The 20,982-nt window shown below is 46.9% G+C and overlaps 2 protein-coding genes across 3 annotated transcripts in view; one reads left to right on the top strand and one right to left on the bottom strand.

The window, feature by feature from the left end:
- The window catches only part of ST6GAL1 (ST6 beta-galactoside alpha-2,6-sialyltransferase 1), a 66,142-nt gene extending 46,054 nt beyond the window's left edge, over positions 1-20,088 (bottom strand). The window contains exon 1 of one of the 2 annotated variants that reach the window (XM_087933160.1): positions 20,057-20,088. The gene's annotated coding sequence lies outside the window, so the exon portion shown is untranslated. Of the gene's footprint in view, positions 1-18,022; positions 18,326-20,056 lie in introns of those variants that run through there. The other variant, XM_087933158.1, reaches the window with a different exon arrangement.
- Positions 17,870-20,982, top strand: part of ADIPOQ (adiponectin, C1Q and collagen domain containing) — a 30,966-nt gene continuing 27,853 nt past the window's right edge. The window contains exon 1 of the mRNA XM_087933161.1: positions 17,870-17,973. Coding sequence (XP_087789287.1) covers positions 17,948-17,973 — 26 coding nt within the window. The 5' untranslated portion in view covers positions 17,870-17,947. The remainder of the gene's footprint in view (positions 17,974-20,982) is intronic.

Below are 20,982 nucleotides of genomic sequence, written 5' to 3'. Positions count from 1 at the left end.
AGCAAACGTAAATTCATTTACACTATAAATTCACTCACCCAAACCAACACCAACCATAAAAACCTCCCTTGTCACCCTGACCAAACAATATAGCAACATGCCCGCTCCCGTGTACCCCGCACTGAACTCAAAAAACATCTAGACAATGGAGAGAAGGACCTGTACATTGACTACCATGCTGACTGTATCAAAAGTAAGTCACACATCCCGCAACCCAGCTTTAACCTTCAACCACCAATCCACCATCACCCAAGACTAGGCACGCACGCCCCTAACTACCTCAATTCCAACTACTGCTGGCCTTAAATGCAAGCTACTCAATGCAAGAAGCCTCGCGAATAAAATACCTGAATTTTTCCTCCTACTAAATATGGCTAAATTCGACATTATATTTGTCTGTGAAACATGGCTCAACGCATCTCTCCCTGACTCCATTACCACAGTAAGAGACTATCATGTTTACCGATCAGATCGTGAAATTCGTAGAGGAGGTGGTGTTGCTATCTTCTATAAAAAGTCCTTACATCTAAAAATCATCCAAGTTACCCAGGAGCTTGCTCTTCCTGAGACCATCATCTGTGAACTATCCTTAAATATCACAATTTGATTCTTACTATGTTACAGAGCACCTGATTATGACATCGAACATGTAAACAAGCTAAAGGGGCGTTGGTTCTTACCTGATACGCTTCTTCTCGTAGAGCTGCGTAGAGCGTCCAGGATGGGAGGTGCTCCAGTCTCGGCTCTCACAGGCTGAGCTTGAAATTGAGGAACGCTCCTCCCCATCACGTGGTCCTCTTAGCGTTCCCCGGTTTTGCGAAGACGAGAAGGAAGACCCTACTCTCATCCTAACTAAAGACTAACCTATTGGCCGAAACGAGATTCCCCACCAGACGGGTAAATGGGTGGGGCTGGACGCTCTACGCAGCTCTACGAGAAGAAGCGTATCAGGTAAGAACCAACGCCCCTTCTCCATAGAGCTGCTACGAGCGTCCAGGATGGGACATACCAAAGCTTGGCGAGTCCTGTGGGCGGGATCCCGTCTGGTGCGGAATCTCCCCTGGAACCTCAAGAACCCGCTGAAGGACCCGCCTGCCAAAGGAGGCCTCAGCAGAGGTGAATACATCGATTTTGTAATGCCTGATAAAAGGGGATGGGGATGCCCAGGTGGCAGCCCTACAGATGTCAGTTATTGAAGCTTGGGTAGCCCATGCGGCAGAAGTAGCCGCGCTTCTAGTAGAGTGCACGGTCACGCCAGAGGGAACAGGTAGGGCCTGTGCCTGGTATGCCTTAGAGATGGCGGCCCTAATCCAACAGCCAACAGCCAAGTGGTGGGGGTCACTTTGTGGCCGAGGGACTTAGGCTGAAAGGACACAAACAAGGATTCTGACTTCCGAAATGGTTGGGTGCGCTTGATGTATATTCTTAAGGCGCGCCTCACATCAAGGGTGTGCCACTGTCTCTCCCTCTCCCGAGAGGGTCTGGGACAGAAGTTCGGGAGGATGAGCTCCTGAGCTCTGTGGAAAGCTGAGTTGATTTTTGGGAGGAAAGTGGGATCAGGTCGGAGAACGACCCTATCTGAATGGAACACACATAAGTCCTGTCTGATGGAAAGGGCTGCCATCTCCGAGATCCGGCGAGCGGATGTGATAGCCACAAGAAAAACAGTTTTGAGGGTGAGGAACTGGAGGGAGGCCTCCCTGATGGGCTCGAAGGGGGGCTTGGTAAGAGAGACCAGGACCTTATTGAGGTCCCAGGTGGGAAAACGGTGTATAGTCGGAGGATGCAGGTTGGAAGCTCCCCTGAGGAAGGCCCGGATAAGGGGGTGATGAGAGAGGGAACCCCCACTATCGGAGGAAACAACGGTTGCCAGGGCCGCGACCTGCCGTCTTAGGGTGTTAGTGGATAGGCCCTTATTGAAACCCTCCTGAAGAAATTCCAGTACCTGAGCAATGGAGGGAGAGAGGGGATTGATCTGGAGTCTGTGAGCCCAACTGCGAAAAGCGACCCACGTGGCATTGTAGATTCGTGTGGTCGAGGGCCGTCTGGCTGCCAGGATGGTGTCTATGACTTGGTTGGAGAAGTTTTCTCTCCTTAAGCGGTCCCGCTCAACCTCCAGACAGCTAATTGGAGCCATTGGAGGTTCGGGTGTGTAAGAGGGCCTTGGGACAGGGAAATCTTGTCGGGTGGGATTCTCCAAGGTGGGGCCACCGAGAGGTTGCGAAGGTCCGCAAACCAGGGATGTCTGGGCCAATAAGGGGCCACCAGAAGAATTTCTGCTTGTTCCAGGATCAGTTTGTGTATCACCCTGGGGATGAGGGTTGGGGGGGAAGGCATAAAGGAGCCCTGGGGGCCAAGGGCAATGGAGGGCATTGTGGTTCTCCGCCCCGTGAGAGGGGTACCTGGAGAAGAACCTTGGTAGCTGGGCGTTGAGGGGAGATGCAAAGAGGTCCACCTTGGGAAGACCGAAGATTGAGACTGCCTCCCTGAATAGGGATGGGTGGAGGTGCCATTCTGCTTGGTCTAGGGTGGCTCTGCTGAGCCAATCTGCCTGAATGTTTAAGGCCCCCGAGATATGGTCTGCTTTGATGGAAGACAGGTTTGCTTCCGCCCATAGGCATAGATGTTCGGCCTCTCTCATGAGCCGTATTGATTGGGTGCCCCCCTGCCTGTTGATATGGGCCTTTGTCGTGACGTTGTCTGTAAGGACCAGGACGTGGCACCCGCATACTTGAGGTAGGAAGCTGCGAAGCGCCAGGTAGACAGCGTGGAGCTCCAGCCAATTTATGCTGCAGAGTCGTTCTGTTGCTGACCATTTGCCCTGGGACGAGATGGAGAGGATGTGAGCGCCCCATCCGAGGAGGCTCGCGTCTGTGGTGATAGTCAGCCGGTCGGGCTCCTTGAAGTAGTGGCCCTTGTTGATGGCCGGTCTGGTCCACCAAAGGAGGGACGTGAGGACTCTTGGAGGGACTCTGACCAGGAGTCTTGAGTTGCTCCTTCCTGAATGCTGATGCGGAAGCAGGAACCATTGAAGGGACCTGGTGTGGAAACGGGCTCAAGGGATAACAGAGATACATGAAACCAGCTTCCCCAACAGTTTTGACAAATCTAACAGAGACACTTTTTTTGCCCACCTGATATGCTTGATGGATTGTTGGATGCTGAGCCACCTGTCCGGGGACAGGAGAACTAGCTCCTGAGTGGTGTCGATCACTGCCCCCAAGTGAATAAGCTGGGTAGAAGGGGGAAGGTGACTTTTCCTCCAATTTATCAGGGACCTGTGGTCCTGAAGGGTAGCAAGGGTGAGCCTAGTGTCTCTTTGAGCCTGATCTTTTGAGGAGGACAGGATGAGAATGTCATCCAGGTAACAGTGGAGATGGACAGGGAAGGATCTCAGGTGAGTGGCCAGGGCTGCCAAGACCTTGGTGAAAACCCTGGGAGCGGAGGACAGGTCAAAGGGGAGAGCGACATACTGGAAATGTTGCTTATTGTAGGAAAACCGCAGAAATTTGTAGTGGGAGGGTCGAATTGCAATGTGTAAGTATGCCTCAGAGAGGTCAATTGAGGTGAGCCAGTCCCCTCGCCGGGTTCCCAGGAGTATTGATTGCAAGGTGTGCATTTTAAATTTGCGAGGGGCTAGAAAGCGATTCAGTCTTTTCAAGTCTAAGATAGCCCTCCAACCCCCCGAGTGCTTGGGCACTACAAACAAATGGGAATAAAACCCTCATCCCCGCTGATCTGCGGGAACGGGCTGGGTAGCCTTTATGTCGAGGAGATGGCTAATGGCGGCGTCCATGAGGGCCCTCTTAGCAGGGTTCCTGAAAAGGGGGGAGGGCATGAAAAAATCAGGAGGCGGGGACTGGAATTCAAGGGAAAGGCCGAAGCGGACCGTGTCCCTGACCCATGCATCGGTAGTGGTGGCCTCCCATCGGTTGGCGAAATACTTGAGGCGGCCGCCGATAGTGGGGGAGGAGAGTTGAGTTATCTTGAGCGGCGGAAGGGCCTGTTCCCGGATCCCCAGAAGGGCCTTTTATAGGGACCACCCCTTCTGGACCTCTCGGATGGGTCTGCCCGGTCTTGCGGAGGAGGGGTCTGTAGAAGGGGATCGGAAGTACCTAGGGGGAAAGAGGCCTGGAAGGAGGGCTGAAAGGAACCTCGATGGAGGCGGGGGCTCTGGGGTCAGACCTCCGAAAAGCGAGGAAGGTATTTACGCTTGTTGCGGCTCTCGGCCAGGAAGGGGTCAAGAACCGGGCCAAACAATTTACCCTCCGAAATGGGAGCGGATGCCAGTTTCACCTTGTTTTTGACGTCCGCTTGCCAGTGGCGGAGCCAAAGCAAGCAGCGAGCAGTGACCTGAGAGGATATGGCTCTGGTGGAAAATTTCACGGCCTGATAAGTAGCGTCGGCCAAGAACTCGGCCGTGGCCGTGAGCTTTGCGATATCCTGCTGCGCCCTGAGACTGGACACGGGGACGTGTTGCTTAAGCTGCTGGAGCCACCTAATTGAGGATCTGGTGAAGAAGGACACGGCCATGGCCGCTCTAATAGCCCAGGCGTCGGATTGGTGGGCACGGCGCAGGGCTAGCTCGGCTCGCTTGTCCTCTGGTTTCAAGGCCTCTAAGGCATCGCTAGGGGTCGAGGAGGAAGCCAGACCCACGATAGGTTCGTCAACAGAGGGGGGATCGAGCAGAAGGGAAAATTCCGGGTCAAAGTTAAAGAAACGTTTGTCCTGACTGGAAGGGGCCGGAGGCGCCCCCGTGGAGGCCAGTTGTCTGGAGACCAGATCAGAGAAGATAGGTGGGACCGGAATGACATCGGTCTCTACCACGGGCTGAGTGAAGATGGAGTCGTGGGGGCCCCCCGAGGCTACAGGCTCAGGTGGGGGGTGAGGAGTCAGGCCAGAGATGTTCTTGACCTTGAAAAGAATTGACCTGAACAGGTGCGGTTTAAACAACCCCACAAAGGTGGGCTGGTCCGGGGTGAGGCCTTCATCCTCTGACATCTCCCCCTCCATTGGGTCTGCCTCCGAGAGGGGTTCGCTGTAGATGATGGACCCCAAGTCGAGATCCTCCTCTTCCCCAAACTGGGTGGGGCCCCCATGCTCCTGCGCCTCCTCCTCCTCTACCCCCAGAGAGGCAATTCCCTCTGGGATACTACCTGACCATGCGAAGCATCCGACCTAGAGAGCGATCTGACGGATGGAACCTGGGTTTCAGGGGCCGCAGGCCGCGGGGCCGGACCGGTCATCTGCTGGAACCCTTGCACGATTCCCTGCCGGATGGCAAACTCCATCCATAATCTCATGTTCTCAGGGATTTCAGCCATGGGATGTTCAGGTGGTTCTTCCGGGCGCAGGCCAGCAGCAGTGGGGGTGAAAGTAGCTTCAGGAGCTTGCCTAGGCAGCGAGGCTGAGGATTGAACAGGAGAGGGGAGGGGAGGAGGTTGGGTGGAGGTTGAGGGAGTGGCGGGAGGAGGAGCCAGAGGCACGGAGCTTGACTCTCTAGACCGCCTGTCTATTTCCCTCTCTATTGCCTTGTGGCGTCTGAGGGCATCCTTCTGGGAGGCTTTGGAGGTCTCCTGTGCCTGGTTGCACAGGTAATGAGATTTGGATTTGGCCTTCAGAGAAGGGCCACGTGAAGCACTGTCATCTGCCATCTAGAAGAAGCTGGAAAAAAAATTATTTGAGTTAATATAAGACGGTTGGCTCGTCTGGATGCGGCCTACACCAAGGCCGGGTATCACCACGGTTGTTTCACACACCCCTTTTGGTAAAAAAATTTTTTTATCAATCCTGGAATAGTAACACGGGCCCGGGCCAGGAAGGAGAGGAACCCCAAGGGTCGGTGACATGTCTGAGTCGGCGCCAGTGGGGCGGGGGGAGCGGGACCTGTATTGGGTGCCGGAAGGTCCTCCCACATGATCCCCTGAGGGGAGTCCCATAGGAGCCACCCCCCGGTTCCTGCCGCCCGAGTTGGTGGATCCTGGAGACGGAATGGCCGAAAGAAGAGGTACCTGGGCGGGGAGGGAGACTGGAAGAAGGTCAAGAGGCACTTTCCGAAATGGCTGAGGGGTTCTGGGCTCTGACCTCTGAAAGGGGAGGGGAGGACTTGTTCCCTGCTTCAGCTCTCGACTGGCAGAGATTCCAAGGCTGTGCCGAAGAGTCTGTCCCCCTTTGGTGGGAGCCGTGACCAATCTGACTCTGTAACCAGGGTCCTAGAGGAACACTTAACCTTATGATAGGGAGCGAGGGCCAAGAATTCTGCCGCGGTCGTGAGTACAGCGATGTCCTGATGTGCCCTTGTAATAGAGGCGGGGACATGCCGTTTTAGTTGGCGAAGCCACCGGGTTGGAGGCCTGGAGGAAAAGGAGGCGGCCGAAGCTGATCTGGTGGCCCAAGTGTAGGCTTGGGGAGCCCGGCGTAAGGTTAGTTCGGCCCTCTTATCCTTGGGTTTCAGAGCCTCTGGAGAATCATTAGCGGAGGAGGAGGATGCTGAGCCAACAGTGGGCTCATCAACCTCGAGGGATTAAATCGGTGGAGAAGTCTGAGTCGAGGTTGAGGTGAAAGACCTGTTGCCCGGGCGAGGTGGGGAGGGCCTCTGTAGAGATCAGCTGCCGGATCAGAAGAAATGAGCGGAGCCGGAATGACATTAGCGTCCGCCCCGGGCTGCTTGGGAATGGCATCCCCTGGGCTCTCCGCCAAGGAAAGGAGGACAGAGGGAGAGTAAGAGCACAGGCCAGAGATGGCTTGGCCTTAAGGCGAAGCAGTCTATACATATGCTGCTTGAACAAGCCCTCAAAGGAGGGATGGTAAGGGACCTTTCCCTTTAACTGGGGTTGGGGTCCTTATCCTGAGCATCACCCCCTCCATGGGCTCTGTCCCTGATAGGGGTTCGCTGAAATGAGTTGACCCTAAAACGGATTTCTCCTCCTCCCTGAATTGATTCAGGCCCTCTTCTCCTCCTCCTGTTCCCTTTGGAAGAGGGCTGTCCCTCTGTGAAGGTACCTGACCGTGGTAGAAGCCGATCTAGGCAGGGACCTGATTGATAGATACTCCTGATCGGGAGCCCTCGGGAAGAATCCAGTCTGGACACCTGTTGGAGACCTTTCGCAGTCCCCTGGCGGGAAGCCAGCTCCATCCATGACCTGGTTTGTTCTGAAATCCCGACTGTGGCAGGCTCCTCCTGCTGTCCGTCTGGTCGTTGATCCGTGGGCTTGATGCCCCTGGGGTGAACTGTGCCTGGAGAGGGAAAGAAATCTGGGGAGGGGGGTGAGTAGAGATAGGAGGAGCGGAGGGTGGCAGGGCTGGAGTCACCGGGAGGGACCCGCTGGATAGCCCGTCAAGTTCCTTCTCCGATGACTATGACACCTCAAGGCGTCTCCGCTACAGCACCCAATACTCCCAGATGGTCTCCCATCCCAGTATTAACCAGGTCTAAGCCCGCTTAGCTTCCGAGATCAGGAGAGATCGGGCGAGTTCAGGGTAGTGGGAAACAGATTGGAAGGGACCTTGGAGGTCATCTAGTCCAACCCCCTGATGGCAGGAGAGACTATACCACTATTATTTGGAGTTTCCTTAGCCTGACTGCGCAAATGGTAAGACTTAGATTTGGCCTTCAGAGAAGGGCCATTAGAGGAATTATCATCTGCCACTTTACGAAGAATAACCATATGAGAGAATACCAGAGACGGTTGGTTCGCCTAGGGTTCAGCCTGCAGTGAGGCCGGGTACCCTTATCAGCTGGCCCGCGCCCCCTTTTGGAATTTGATGTACCGCGGAAAGGCGGTGAATATAAATATTATTATTATCATCATCATCATCATCATTATTATCATTATTAATATATATATTTAATTCCTTTATTCACTTATATATATATACATATGAATAAGTCTTGTATACGTGTTTGATTATTGTCTCTCCTTTTATTTATTCTTTTATTTTTATTTTTAACTCTTTGAAAATGCTTGATGCTTAAGTCTGGATCCTGGTCCAATAAGCAATCAACCCAAGTGCTTATTTATCCAATTAGTCAAATGAATGCCTGAGGCTAAAAAAAAGACTCGGTTGGAAAGATAAGGCCTCCAGCAGCTGAACTCCCAGACAACAAACCGGGAGGGGAGGAAGGTGCTGCTATTGCTTCGCCCTGAGCGCGGCTGCGGATTGCCAACAGTAGTTTAGGGGAGAGACTCTGTACAGGCTGGTAAGGCCTGTGTGGAGAGCTGGAGAACACTCACAGCAGAGAGAAATTGCGATGGCGCCCGACTGCGAGGCGGCGCCCAAGGAGGCGGCCGCCTACTTGCTGAATGTCGGGGCTGCTCAGGGCGGAATCGGGCCCCTCCGGCGAGCTTAGAATGCCGAGAGGGACCGCGAGGAAGAGTTCGCCCCTTCCTGAGATGATCGGCTTTCGGGTGGGGGGAAAACCAGCGGCGCTTTGGAGCGCTTAAATTCAAGCCGCTAACGAAGGCGGCGTGGAAGTCGGCAGGAAAGAGGCTCTAAGGAGAGAATCAGGGGGGGGGGGGTTTAGCGCCAGAACGCTTTTAAACCACCCGCTATCTTTCTCCCCCTGGGGGCGATGAACGCACTCCCCTGAGTCTGAAAAGAAACCTAGTTGCGCAGAGGCTAGGGAAAGAGAGGAAAGAGCAAATCTACCAATGATCTTGATTGGCCAAGGAGCTGCACAAAAAACAACAGCCTAGTCTTGACGAGGCTGGGCGAAACTCCAACGGAGGCAGCGAACTAGCCTCCAAGCACACAAGTCAATTCAATCAGTTAAGGCCAGCAGGTCCTGCAGCTTGAAAACGGGCGCGCTGTAGCGATCGGAAAGATAAGGAAATTGGCGCCCTACCATGGGCGGCGCTTAAATGGCGGCTGCCTGCGATGAGGACTTACAGGGCTCCTAAACAGCAGCCAAAATTCTCCCCAGGGGCAATCCAAGGACCCCAGGGGGAGGACAAGGAGGAAGAGTCAATAACATTAACATTTTAGCATTTTAATGAAGTAAGGTCTGTTAGGCAATAAGGAAGAAGGGGGGGTGGCTAGAAGGTTAGCTAGCCTTCCCCTAGGCACCCCCTGGGACTAGGAGACTTCCCAGGAGAATGGGAATTGAAAAATCAAGTTAAATTTATGTATTACCTATAGCTCTATTTCAAGCTATTTAGGTCTGATCAGTTAGCCCTACCCTTCTGGGATCTGAACCCAGGTTACTTGCTTATTAGGTGGATGCTTTAACCTCTAAGCCATAGAATATCCTCCTGCACAGGGCTAAGAAAGGAATAAATCAATACAACCTGATAAGAAGAAAGTTTTCTTGAGACGGCCAAGAGAACTGAAAACACTGCCTACTCTGCACGAGGCTGAGCATAAAACTGGGGAACGCCGGCAACGGAGCCACGTGATGGAAGGCGGAGCGTTCCTCAGTAATTAAGCTCAGCCTACAACGACGCAGACTGAAGCACTACCCACTCTCTGGATGATCCGAGCAGCTCTAAGGAGAACAGCTAGTAACCAACAACACTAGACTAAACAACTGCCTTGATCTCATCTTCTGCAATAGTTTGAATTTAATTTATGAAATACAAACTAAAAAACCCTTTTCCAGCAGTGACCACAATATGATTGACTTTTGTCTCAACATACGCCCACACAAAAACCACCACAATGATGTAATCCCCAATTATAACTTCAAAAAAGGCAATTATGATCTTATAGACAACGATCTCTCATCCCTTGATTGGCAATCTCTATTCACTGGATGCAATACTGTTGAAGACCATTACAACATATTTTTACTTGAAGTCAAAAGAGTCATCAAACTATATGTACCAACAACTCACAAAACAAAACAAAAAACAGATTACCCATAACAATAAGGAAACTTCAATCCAAAAAGAGATCACTCTGGCGGAAAAACAAATCTGGTCACGTTGCCAATTTCAAAAGCCGATACAAAAATTTATGCCACCAGATAAAGACTGAATGCACCAATTATCACATTAAACAAGAGGAAAACCTTCTAAGCACCAATTCCACCCGTGCTTTTTACAATTTTGTAAACAACAAACTAAAAGACTCAAGGTCCATCCCACCCCTGATAGGACCTAATGGTAAAGACTGCAACGATGACACCATTAAAGCCAACATCTTTAACACATTTTTTGGCTCAGTATTTGTAAACAGCAATGGATCATGCCCAGTATTTCCTAGCCAAACCACAGACAACTACAATGATCTAATACATATCGATTTTACAGAAGACTGTTGGGTATATGAATACTCCAACTGGTTTGGGTTGAATAAATATGTAAACCTAGGATTAAGTGTTTTGTAGCTTTAAGCACAAGAAACTGCAATGTCATTGTGGGTGCGGTTGCAGGCAGCAATATAGGTAGGAAGGGAAACGTAATAGATCCCTGGCTTCTGGATGCACCTGGTTCTGTTCCTGGTCTGCTGCCTGCTGGAACGTCTATCTGCTTGCTTTTGGAGGCTACTGTGCCAGATACCATTTCACCTGAACACAAGGACTGTTTGCTTGGTGAGCTGAGGATTCAGCGTTGTCCTTGAGAGAAAGGTATCGGAAGGAGAAGATATACAAGCAGATAAGAACATTGTATTTACTGTTAATGGACTTGATAACTGGATGGATATACTGGATACTGACATATGGACTGAATGACACTTCTTAATTTCTGTGTGTATTAAATAACTATTTTAAAACTACAAACTGTGTTTTTGTCTTCAGTGTGTGTATACTCTTGGGCCCAGCCTCTCTCTCATTTGCCTGCCTGGCTTGACTGCTGCTGCACACTCTGCTAGGGGGTTTATCCCCAAACACTGACATTGGTTATGGGCCCAGCAGAGTGCACAGTCTAGCTAACCAGGTTATAGCAGTGAGAGTTTTTGGGGTGAGTTGCACATTACTGTAAAAACAAACTGTTTGTTAAATAGTTATTTTTCTCAAGAGAAATGGCACAAGTTAATTTGCCAAGTCTGTCCATGATATCCAGACTAGATGGAACAAACTATGTTTCATGGTCAATGAAATGTAGTTTACTTCTACGAAGAGAAGGTTTGTGAAACATAATTACAAACCCACCAGATGTATCAAACTTAAATCCTAACGATGAAGAGGATTATAAACTGATACAGGACTATGAAAGAAAAAATGAGCAAGCTTTGTGCATCATAGGTCTCACCCTGTCTGACCAGCAACTCATTCATATCCGTGGAGTAGAAAATGCTGCAGACTGCTGGGAGAATCTCAAAAGGATTTATGTTCGAGACAGTGTAGGAGCTCATATCAATCTTACACGGAAGCTGTTTAGAACACATCTTGAGATAAATGGAGACATGTTAACTCATTTAAACTGTATGAAAAGCATTTTTCAAGAATTGCAAGAAAAAGAGCTTATTTTTAATGAGTTGCAACAAGTATACATCATATTGTCTTCTTTGGATCGAAGCTATGATGATTTTGTGACTGCATTAGAGGTGTTGCCTAAAGACAGTTTATCAGTAACTGAGATAACCGGCAGGCTATTAGAAGAAGCCAGGAGAAGGTTTGAACGTGACCAGCTGAGGGAAGATAAGACTAATGAAAAGAAATTATCTTCAAAGCCTGAAAGAAACCAGCTATGCAAGGTAAAGCACCCGGAGGAAGAGAATTTATCTTTGACGGCATACACAATTAAAAAGTGTTTTAATTGTGGAGACAGAGGACATTTGGCAAGATTCTGCAGGAAAGGAAAAAGCCAGAATTTAAAGAAGCCAAAGAAATCCTTTGAACTGGCCATGTTTAGCAATTGTGATATGAAAAATAATAAGTGCATACTGGAGAGAGATAACAAAAAGGTAACTGCAGCTTTAAATGGAGCATTATATGTCTTACATGATAGTAAGAAAGGGGAGGCACAAACTGTATTTAGTAATATTAAGCCTCATGATGAATGTATCCATTTATTGCATAGACGTTTGGGGCATGTAAATTTTAAAATGCTAAAACGTACAGTAGAGTTATCTGAAGGAATAAGGTTAAAGCCCTGTGATAAGTATTTGCGTTGTAATGTCTGTTGTGAAGATAAGGGTAAAATAATGCCTGCAAATAGGCTAAATGGTTTCAAAACTAAAGAACCTTTAGAAGTAGTATTTGCAGACATTATAGGTCCAAAGAAACCCAGTATGGGGGGTGCTCGATATATACTGAGCATTATGGACCATTACTCTAGATATGGGTTTTGCTACTTAATGAAAAGCAAAACTGAAACATATCAACATTTCTTCAACTGGTTAAAGTTTGCTGAAAGAAAAACCAAACGGCAAATTATAACCCTGGTGACAGATAATGGTACGGAATTTGTTAACAGCAAATTCCAGAGTAGATTAAAGGCAGCTGGAATAGCTCATAAGACATCTGCACCATACAGACCACAGCACAATGCATATGTTGAAAGGCGAGGCCAAACTCTCCAGGCAATGACTCGTACTATGTTAACTGATTCTGGGTTACCTGATTCTTTGTGGGGGGAGGCCACAATGTGTGCTAATCATTTATTAAATAACGTGGTTAACTCAACTACTGGTGAAATACCATTCACCATGTGGCATGGCAGGAAGCCTGATCTGAGTTACCTGCACACATTTGGTGCACCAGCATGGGTGCATATCCCTACACAACTCAGGCGTAAAGGGCAACATAGAGCTAAACAATTATTCTTCGTTGGTTACCAAGCTAACCATAGGGCATATAGATTTTGGGAGAAAGGCACATCTAAGGTGTTATGTAGTGCTAATGCCCAATTTCTAGAGCACGTAGGATGGGATAAGTTAGAACAGGATAGCAATAACGAGGTGATTATTGAATCCTATAGAAATCCCATTAAGTATCCCTGTAACTTTAAGAAAGAAGTAAAGGAAGAAGTACAGGAAGAAGTACAGCCCCTAGAGGAAGAAATAGCTGAAGATGAGGAACAGGTAGTAACTCAAAGAAGCCCAGTAATTCCCAGAAGGACTACACGTATTTCTAGACCGTCTGATAGATACCAGGCTAATACAGTGTGCCAGGAAAATAGAATCCCAAATACTGTGGATGAGATTAAAAGATATCCTTCTAAAGAGAAAGAAAATTGGTATGCAGCAATTAATAAAGAATTGAAGTCTTTGAAGGATATGAAAGTGTATGAAAACGTGAGATTACCTAGTAATGAAAAACCCATTGGCTGCAAATGGATTTTTAAAATAAAAACAGATAAGGATGGAAAAACAATCCATAAGGCAAGGTTAGTAGCCCAAGGCTTTAGACAAAGTGCAAAAGACTATGATGAAGTATTTGCACCTAGTCTGAAAGCAGCAACTTTAAGGGCAGCATTAGTGTGGGCAGCAAGCAAGCAATATATAGTTAACCATCTTGATGTGGAAACTGCTTACTTGCATGCTCCACTAAGACATACTGTTTATATGAAAAGGCCTAATGGATTTAAAGGAGACAATAATAATGATTGTTGGTTATTAAAGAAGAGCCTTTATGGTCTTAAACAATCAGGCTATGAATGGAACCAGTATATTGTAAAGGAACTGACCAATATAGGGTTTAAAGCTGGTTTAGCCGACCCATGTCTATTTAAGAGAGAAAAGAATGGGAAAATATCATTATTATTATTGTTTACTGATGATATTGCTCTGATGACTAAGACTAATGATGAAGCAAATGAAATAATTGCATCATTAGCCGAGAAGGTAAAAATCATGCAATTAGGTGAGATAAAGAGATATCTAGGTTTAAATATATTGAGAACACAGAAAGGTTTTAAGATATCTCAGGAAGATAAGATATCTAAATTGCTAATAGATTATAAGATGGAACTTTGTAAGCCTGCAAAGACTCCAATGAGTCAGGATATTTGCAAAATGGATGCTCAAAGTCCCAAGTTTGATAAGGAACTGTATCAATCCTTGATTGGTAGCTTATCATATATTAGCAATTGGTCAAGGCCAGATATTGTTTTTAGTATTAATCAGCTGGCACGACACAATAATGATCCGCTTCAATGTCACTGGATAGCATTGAAAAGAATCCTAAGATATCTTAAAGGAACATTACACTATGCACTGTATTTAGAACCAAAAGGTGATCTCATATTGAGTGCTTATGCAGATGCTAGTTTTGCAGCAGAAAGAGATACTAGAAAGTCGACTTCAGGAACAGCCATAATGCTGGGTAAGACATTAATAGGCTGGAAGTCAATAAGGCAACAGCATATAAGTTTGTCTACTATGGAGGCAGAATTCTCCTGTTTATCTTTATTGTGTACTGAGTTGATTATGTACAAACAAATGTTGAAGGATATGGGTATAACTGTAAATTACCCTGTAGTTGTACATGAAGATAATCAGGCAGCAATTCAAATGGCCACTAATATTGCAGTTAAAACGAGAAGTAAACATACAGATTTGAGGTATCTTAATGTAAGACAATCTGTACAGAGTAAATTGATTCAGCTGGAGTACTGCATGTCGGAGGACAATGTAGCTGATCATTTTACTAAAGCCCAAGGTGCTATTAAGCATCTAGAGAGTTGTGAAAAATATGGGTTTAGAATGTAAAGGCATTACATATTTATGTCACCCAAAAGGGGAGAATGTTGGGTATATGAATACTCCAACTGGTTTGGGTTGAATAAATATGTAAACCTAGGATTAAGTGTTTTGTAGCTTTAAGCACAAGAAACTGCAATGTCATTGTGGGTGCGGTTGCAGGCAGCAATATAGGTAGGAAGGGAAACGTAATAGATCCCTGGCTTCTGGATGCACCTGGTTCTGTTCCTGGTCTGCTGCCTGCTGGAACGTCTATCTGCTTGCTTTTGGAGGCTACTGTGCCAGATACCATTTCACCTGAACACAAGGACTGTTTGCTTGGTGAGCTGAGGATTCAGCGTTGTCCTTGAGAGAAAGGTATCGGAAGGAGAAGATATACAAGCAGATAAGAACATTGTATTTACTGTTAATGGACTTGATAACTGGATGGATATACTGGATACTGACATATGGACTGAATGACACTTCTTAATCTCTGTGTGTATTAAATAACTATTTTAAAACTACAAACTGTGTTTTTGTCTTCAGTGTGTGTATACTCTTGGGCCCAGCCTCTCTCTCATTTGCCTGCCTGGCTTGACTGCTGCTGCACACTCTGCTAGGGGGTTTATCCCCAAACACTGACAAAGACAATGTTGAAAAAGCACTTCGCAATCTAAAACCATCTCTATCTATTGGACCAGATGGAATATGTGCCTACTTCTTAAAAAAGCTATCCACTGCCATAGCCAAACCTCTAAGCATAATCTTTGAAAAATCTTTCAGGACCAGTTCCTTGCCTAACCTATGGTCACAAGCCACGGTCATCCCCATCTTCAAAAAGGGAGACCCCAGCCTAGTTGAAAATTACAGACCAATCTCCTTATGCTGCATCACCTGTAAAGTCATGGAATCAATTATTAACCAATCCATTATCCTCCACTTAGAGACAAACAACCTATTCTCAATAAACAATTTGGTTTCAGAAAAAAACCATCCTGTAATCTGCAACTCTTACACTGCGAAAACACATGGACTACACAACTTGATCAGGGCAAAACAATAGACGCAATCTACATAGACTTCTGTAAAGCCTTTGATTCAGTGGTACACGACAAACTACTCCTAAAAATAAAATCCTATGGTATCTCTGGACAACTGCATAACTGGATAGAAGCATTCCTGTCAAACAGACAACTGGATAGAAGCATTCCTGTCAAACAGACAACAAATGGTCAAAATTGGGAGTGTCCTATCAAATTCTGTACCTGTCAATAGTGGTGTCCCCCAAGGCAGTGTTCTAGGACCAACTCTCTTCATACTCTACATAAATGACCTCTGTGATCATATTAAGAGCAACTGCATTCTTTTCGCTGATGATGTAAAGCTGTTCAATACCACAGACAATACTGCTACCCTTCAAAAAGATCTTGACTATGTATCAGAATGGTCAAACAAATGGCAACTTCAAATCTCAACAAATAAATGCTCTGTCTTACATATTGGCAAAAAAATCAGAAAATAAAATACAAGCTGAATAGTCAAGATCTTGTTGATGATCCAAACTCTGTAAAGGACCTTGGAATACTCACCTCTAATGATCTAAGTGCTAGAGCCCACTGCAACTACATAGCCAAAAAGGCATTAAGAGTTGTTAACCTAATCCTACATAGCTTTTTCTCTGGTAATATCACACTATTAACTAGAGCATACAAAACATTTGCTAGACCAATACTTGAATACAACTCATCAGTCTGGAACCCAGGTTAGGTATCTGCTATTAGCACAATTGAGAAAGTCCAGAAATATTTCACAAGAAGAATTCTCCACTCCTCTACTCGTTGTAGAATACCTTATGTCACCAGACTTGAAATTCTAGAACTAGAAAACCTTGAATTACGCCGTCTTCGGTCTGATTTAAGCATGGTATATAAAATCATACATTGCAATGTCCTACCTGTAAATCAGGCTTGTCCAACCCGCGGCCCATGGGCCGCATGCGGCCCAGGTCGCCTCGTAATGCGGCCCAGTGCCCACCCCAACCTTCATGCCAGAGCCAGCGAGGAGGAGGAGGAGAGGCAGGCGCGAGGCGGGGCGAGGCAAGCGCCAGGCCAAGCAGCAAGAGAAAAGGCGGGCGCCGTCAGAGCGCCACCTCCTGCTGTTGCCCCCGCTGCCACCGCTTCTGCCCCCGCCGTCACTGCCGCTGCTGCCGCCGCCGCTTCTGCCCCCGCTGCCGCTTCTGCCCCCGCTGCCGCCGCTGCCCCGCCTCTGCTTCTGCCCCCCCGCCGCCGCTCTGCCCCCGCCGCCCCCCCGCCGCCGCTTCTTCCCCCGCCACCACTGCTGCTTCTGCTCCCGCTGCCCCCGCGGCGGGGGCAGTAGCGGTGGTGGTGGCGGGGGAAGAAGCGGCGGGGGCAGCAGCGGTGGTGGGGAAGAAGCGGCGGCGGCGGGGGAAGGCTTCTGCCCTCACCGCTGCTGCTGCTTCTGCCTTCCAGTCCTGCCTCATCCAGCTGGGCCATTTGCAGGAGGAGAGGTAGGCGCGAGGCGGGTGAGCTTTCTCCCGCCCCCAAAAAAAATTTGGCGGAAAATAAACCATGATAAAAAAACTGTGATAAAAAAACCATAATAAAAAATAAATAATTTTTAATTAATAATTAATAATAAATAATAAAAACATCTCACTAACTTCATTTCGAAATAAATTTAATATGTTAACTATGTTTTCTATGGTTTTTTTGGATGATCAGGTATCGTTACTGTTATTTTATTTTATGTGCGGCCCAAACCAAATTTTCATCTTCTAATGTGGCCCAGGGAAGGTGAAAGGTTGGACACCCCTGCTGTAAATGAATACTTCAGCTTCAACCATAACAACACAAGAGCACACAATAGATACAAACTCAAGGTTAACTGCACCAAACTTGATTGCAGGAAATACAACTTCATCAACAGAGTAGTCAATGTCTGGAATACTCTGTAGTTTCTTCCCCAAACCCCAAAAACTTAAACCTTAGACTGTCTACTATTGACCTCACCCCTTTCCTAAGAGGTCTCTAGGGAGCGTGCATAAGTGCACCAACGTGCCTACCGTCCCTGTCCTATTGTTTCTTTTATTTTTCTTATATGTACCCATTTCATGTATTCATAACTATGTATACACTTATACTTATTATCTTGTAAACAATTGACAAATCAAATAAATAAAAAATAAAGTAAGTTTGGAATAGGTTGCCGGAGATTCGGGAAAGGAAGATTGCGAAGTTTCATCTTTCGCCTAGTGGAACTGGTGGAGCAGAAACGATCTTCGCCAGAGAAAAAGCAAGGATGCGGGCAAAGGAAACAGTTTCCTTCCTTCCTAGTCACCCATGTGCGATATGTAATCCAAATGAACGTGCACGTGTGTTTGCAAAGGTTGGTCCTCGGAAGTTGGGTTTTTCGTTTGTTTGTTTGTTGTACTCACTTTCAACTGTTGTATCTCCCCGTTTGTTGCTATTGCTACTGGTGGTACTGCTGCTGATTCTGGCCGCGGCCCAGGGAGTCGTCCTGTTGCCGGAGTGTCCTTCCTTCCTTTCGCTCGCTCGCTCGCTCGTTCTTTCTTTCTTTTTTTTTGCCTTTGTTACCGCCCTGAAATCCAGGCGTTGAAAAGCTGCGTGCTGTACAGCTGCGGACGCCTCACGCCGTCCGCCACAGAGACTGCCTGCCTGATCGAAAGCCTGACCCCCATCGCCACAAAACACACACGCCCGGCTGGGCTGAGAGAGGAGGGTGGTGGGTTGCTAGGTGGGCGGGAGGATTGTGCAAACGTGAGTCTGCGTGCGGATCTCTCTCTCTCTCTCTCTCACAGTATACTATATATACTGTGTGTGTGTGTGTATATATATATATATATATATATATGTATGTATGTATGTATGTATGTATGATGTATGTGTGTGTGTATATATATATATATATATATATACACACACACACACACACACACACATACTATATATACTGTATACTATATATATATATATAGGGGCGCAAGGGGTGGGAAACTTCCTCGCGCAGAAATAAAGAAGCTGCACCGCTCCACGATTTGCTGCCCTGACGGGGAGGTGGGGAGTAGGGCTGCCCCATTGTCTCCGAAAAGCCAGCTTGCTCTAAGCCAGCATGCCGCCCGCCGTTCTTTCCCACGCCCTTCCTGCCCTCAACCGTCCACCCCGGCGACTTCTCCAGCCGTTTCCCACGTGAGGTCGGAAGCCCTGGCTGGCCTCCCCTACAAGACTGGGACGCAGAAAGAGAAAGCAGCGCGCCCAAGGTGGGACGGGAGGCGGGATTCGCGGGAAGGAAACAGAGCGGAGCGAGTGGGAGATGGAGAAGAAGCGAGGGCAGCCGCGGTTTTGGGAGCCCCCGTGGGCCCCGCCGACGGCGGATTTGAGGCGGCGGAAGCGGGGCCGAGCGCACGCAGTGGCGACTTTGGCCGCAAGTCGGAGCAGCGGGGTAAACGGCCGCCCTCCCCACCTCCCAAAGAACAGGGTTGCGGGCTCTCTCTCTCTCTGTGTGTGTGTGTGTGAGAGAGAGAGAGAGAGATTCCGCTAGATGAGATGGTGGTCGAAAATGGTATCCGAATCGCGAATTTGATCAAAAAAGACTAGGGGAGGGGGAAGGAAACAGAGTTTCCTTGAACTTGTACAGAGTGAATATCCCGCCCATCCCCTTCCTGCTCTTTAGAACAGGGGTCTCCAACCTTGGCAAGGTTAAGCCTGGCGGACTTCAGCTCCTTGGCTGGGGAATTCTGGGAGCTGAAGTCCGCCAGGCTTAACCTTGCCAAGGTTGGAGACCCCTGCTTTAAAAACAAATTGGAAGCAAGAATTTGGGACACACAATTCCTTGGCAGAAAGACCCGTGCATCTTCTGCTCTAGAAACCATGAGCAAGATAGAGATGGCTGTTCTGAAAGGGTTAAGTTTTAAAAATATTAAGGCAGGTCTTTGCCCCAATTTCTCTATCATACAAACATACTGGGCATGGAGCAGTTGCAGCCATAACACAGCCTCCCCCACTCCCCCCAATGCCCTCAGTACTCTGTTTATGGAAGAGTTGGTCAACAATGAAAGTACACACCAATGACCGTTGTATGCATTTGTGTTCAAGTGTTACCAAAAAAAGGGTTGCATTTGTCTGGTAAATAGTCTCTGATAACCAATGATATAATGTTCAAAAAGATGAAAGATATCCACACTGTTGCATAGTGATGTCAATAACCATCTGCACCATCCCATTTGCACAGTCCCTTCCATTCTCTGATGGCAATCCCACCCCAATTCAACATTATTTCAGATAAAATATTGTCTACCTGTCAGAAACCTTACAAATATTACCACAAATTACAGCAGGGCCTCAGGAATACGTTTCTCTGTCCTACGCCTATTTTCCTACCCATGCCTATTTATACACATTCTTCCTCTTGAGGAATTTTCTTTAGATTAGCTACAAACATATTTACCCACCTTGCTATTCCTTCTCAGGGTAAGCAGTATGCAGAAAAAGACTGGTAAGCAAAAAAAAAAAGAAGAAGCGGGGGCGGGACAGGAGTTAAGAAAACAGAGAAGGAAGTCCCAACTCAATCTTGTTTATATCAGCTCGATTCAAGATTCTTCTTCATGCTTTGGTCTTTTTGGAAACCATTCATGCTTCCGTCAGATCTGTAGCAATTCAAACACTATACTATTTAAACTTCTACCTGATAACTGAGCTGTATCATTTTATACTTCTACCATAATGAAGTTGAAAGACAAAATGTTATTCGAATATTCTCTGATTTGTTCACTTAACATGAAAAAAATGTTTTGATGAATTAGCATCAACTAAAGATTGTAAGAAATACATTTAAACCTTGAATAACTGATATACTAAGATGGGAATCCCCAAGCTTATTTACTTAAATTCTTGCAACTATTATACCCGCTATAATATTTATTTGTTCTTTAAAATATAGGACTACCTGTAATGTATTTCAGTGTTCATAGTAAATCGGGTATTTTAGGTGCAGCTAATGCATTTGGAGAAAATTGTGAAATAAAAAAAGATGTTTTAAATGGATGTGCTGATATTCTCCAGTTTTAGAAAATAGAAATTCTTCTTGTGACAACTTAGTTTAAAAAACTGGTTGTATATACACAGTGCTAAAGCTGAAAGTTAGGAAAGCTAGCCATCCCATCATATGCCAATCCTAATTTAGATAAAGAAAATGTAGGAATTGTTCCTCTGAAATTTCCTTAATAATTTACTAATTTGCTGGAAATTTCTTAAAGTTACTAACATGGATATCTAAGTGTACTAACATTTCCTCAAAATTCACTGGTATTTTAAAATTGTATATATCAATATTAATTTGAGATAAACAATCTGAAATATTTAAATACTGTTATCTCAG

The sequence above is a fragment of the Pseudonaja textilis genome, chromosome 4 (assembly GCF_049901715.1).
Source record: "Pseudonaja textilis isolate UNSWEBS1 chromosome 4, rPseTex1.2, whole genome shotgun sequence".
In the NCBI taxonomy this organism is placed as follows: Eukaryota; Metazoa; Chordata; class Lepidosauria; order Squamata; family Elapidae; genus Pseudonaja; species Pseudonaja textilis.
Note: the sequence above shows the minus strand (reverse complement) of the source record. Positions and strands in the feature narration are given on the sequence as shown.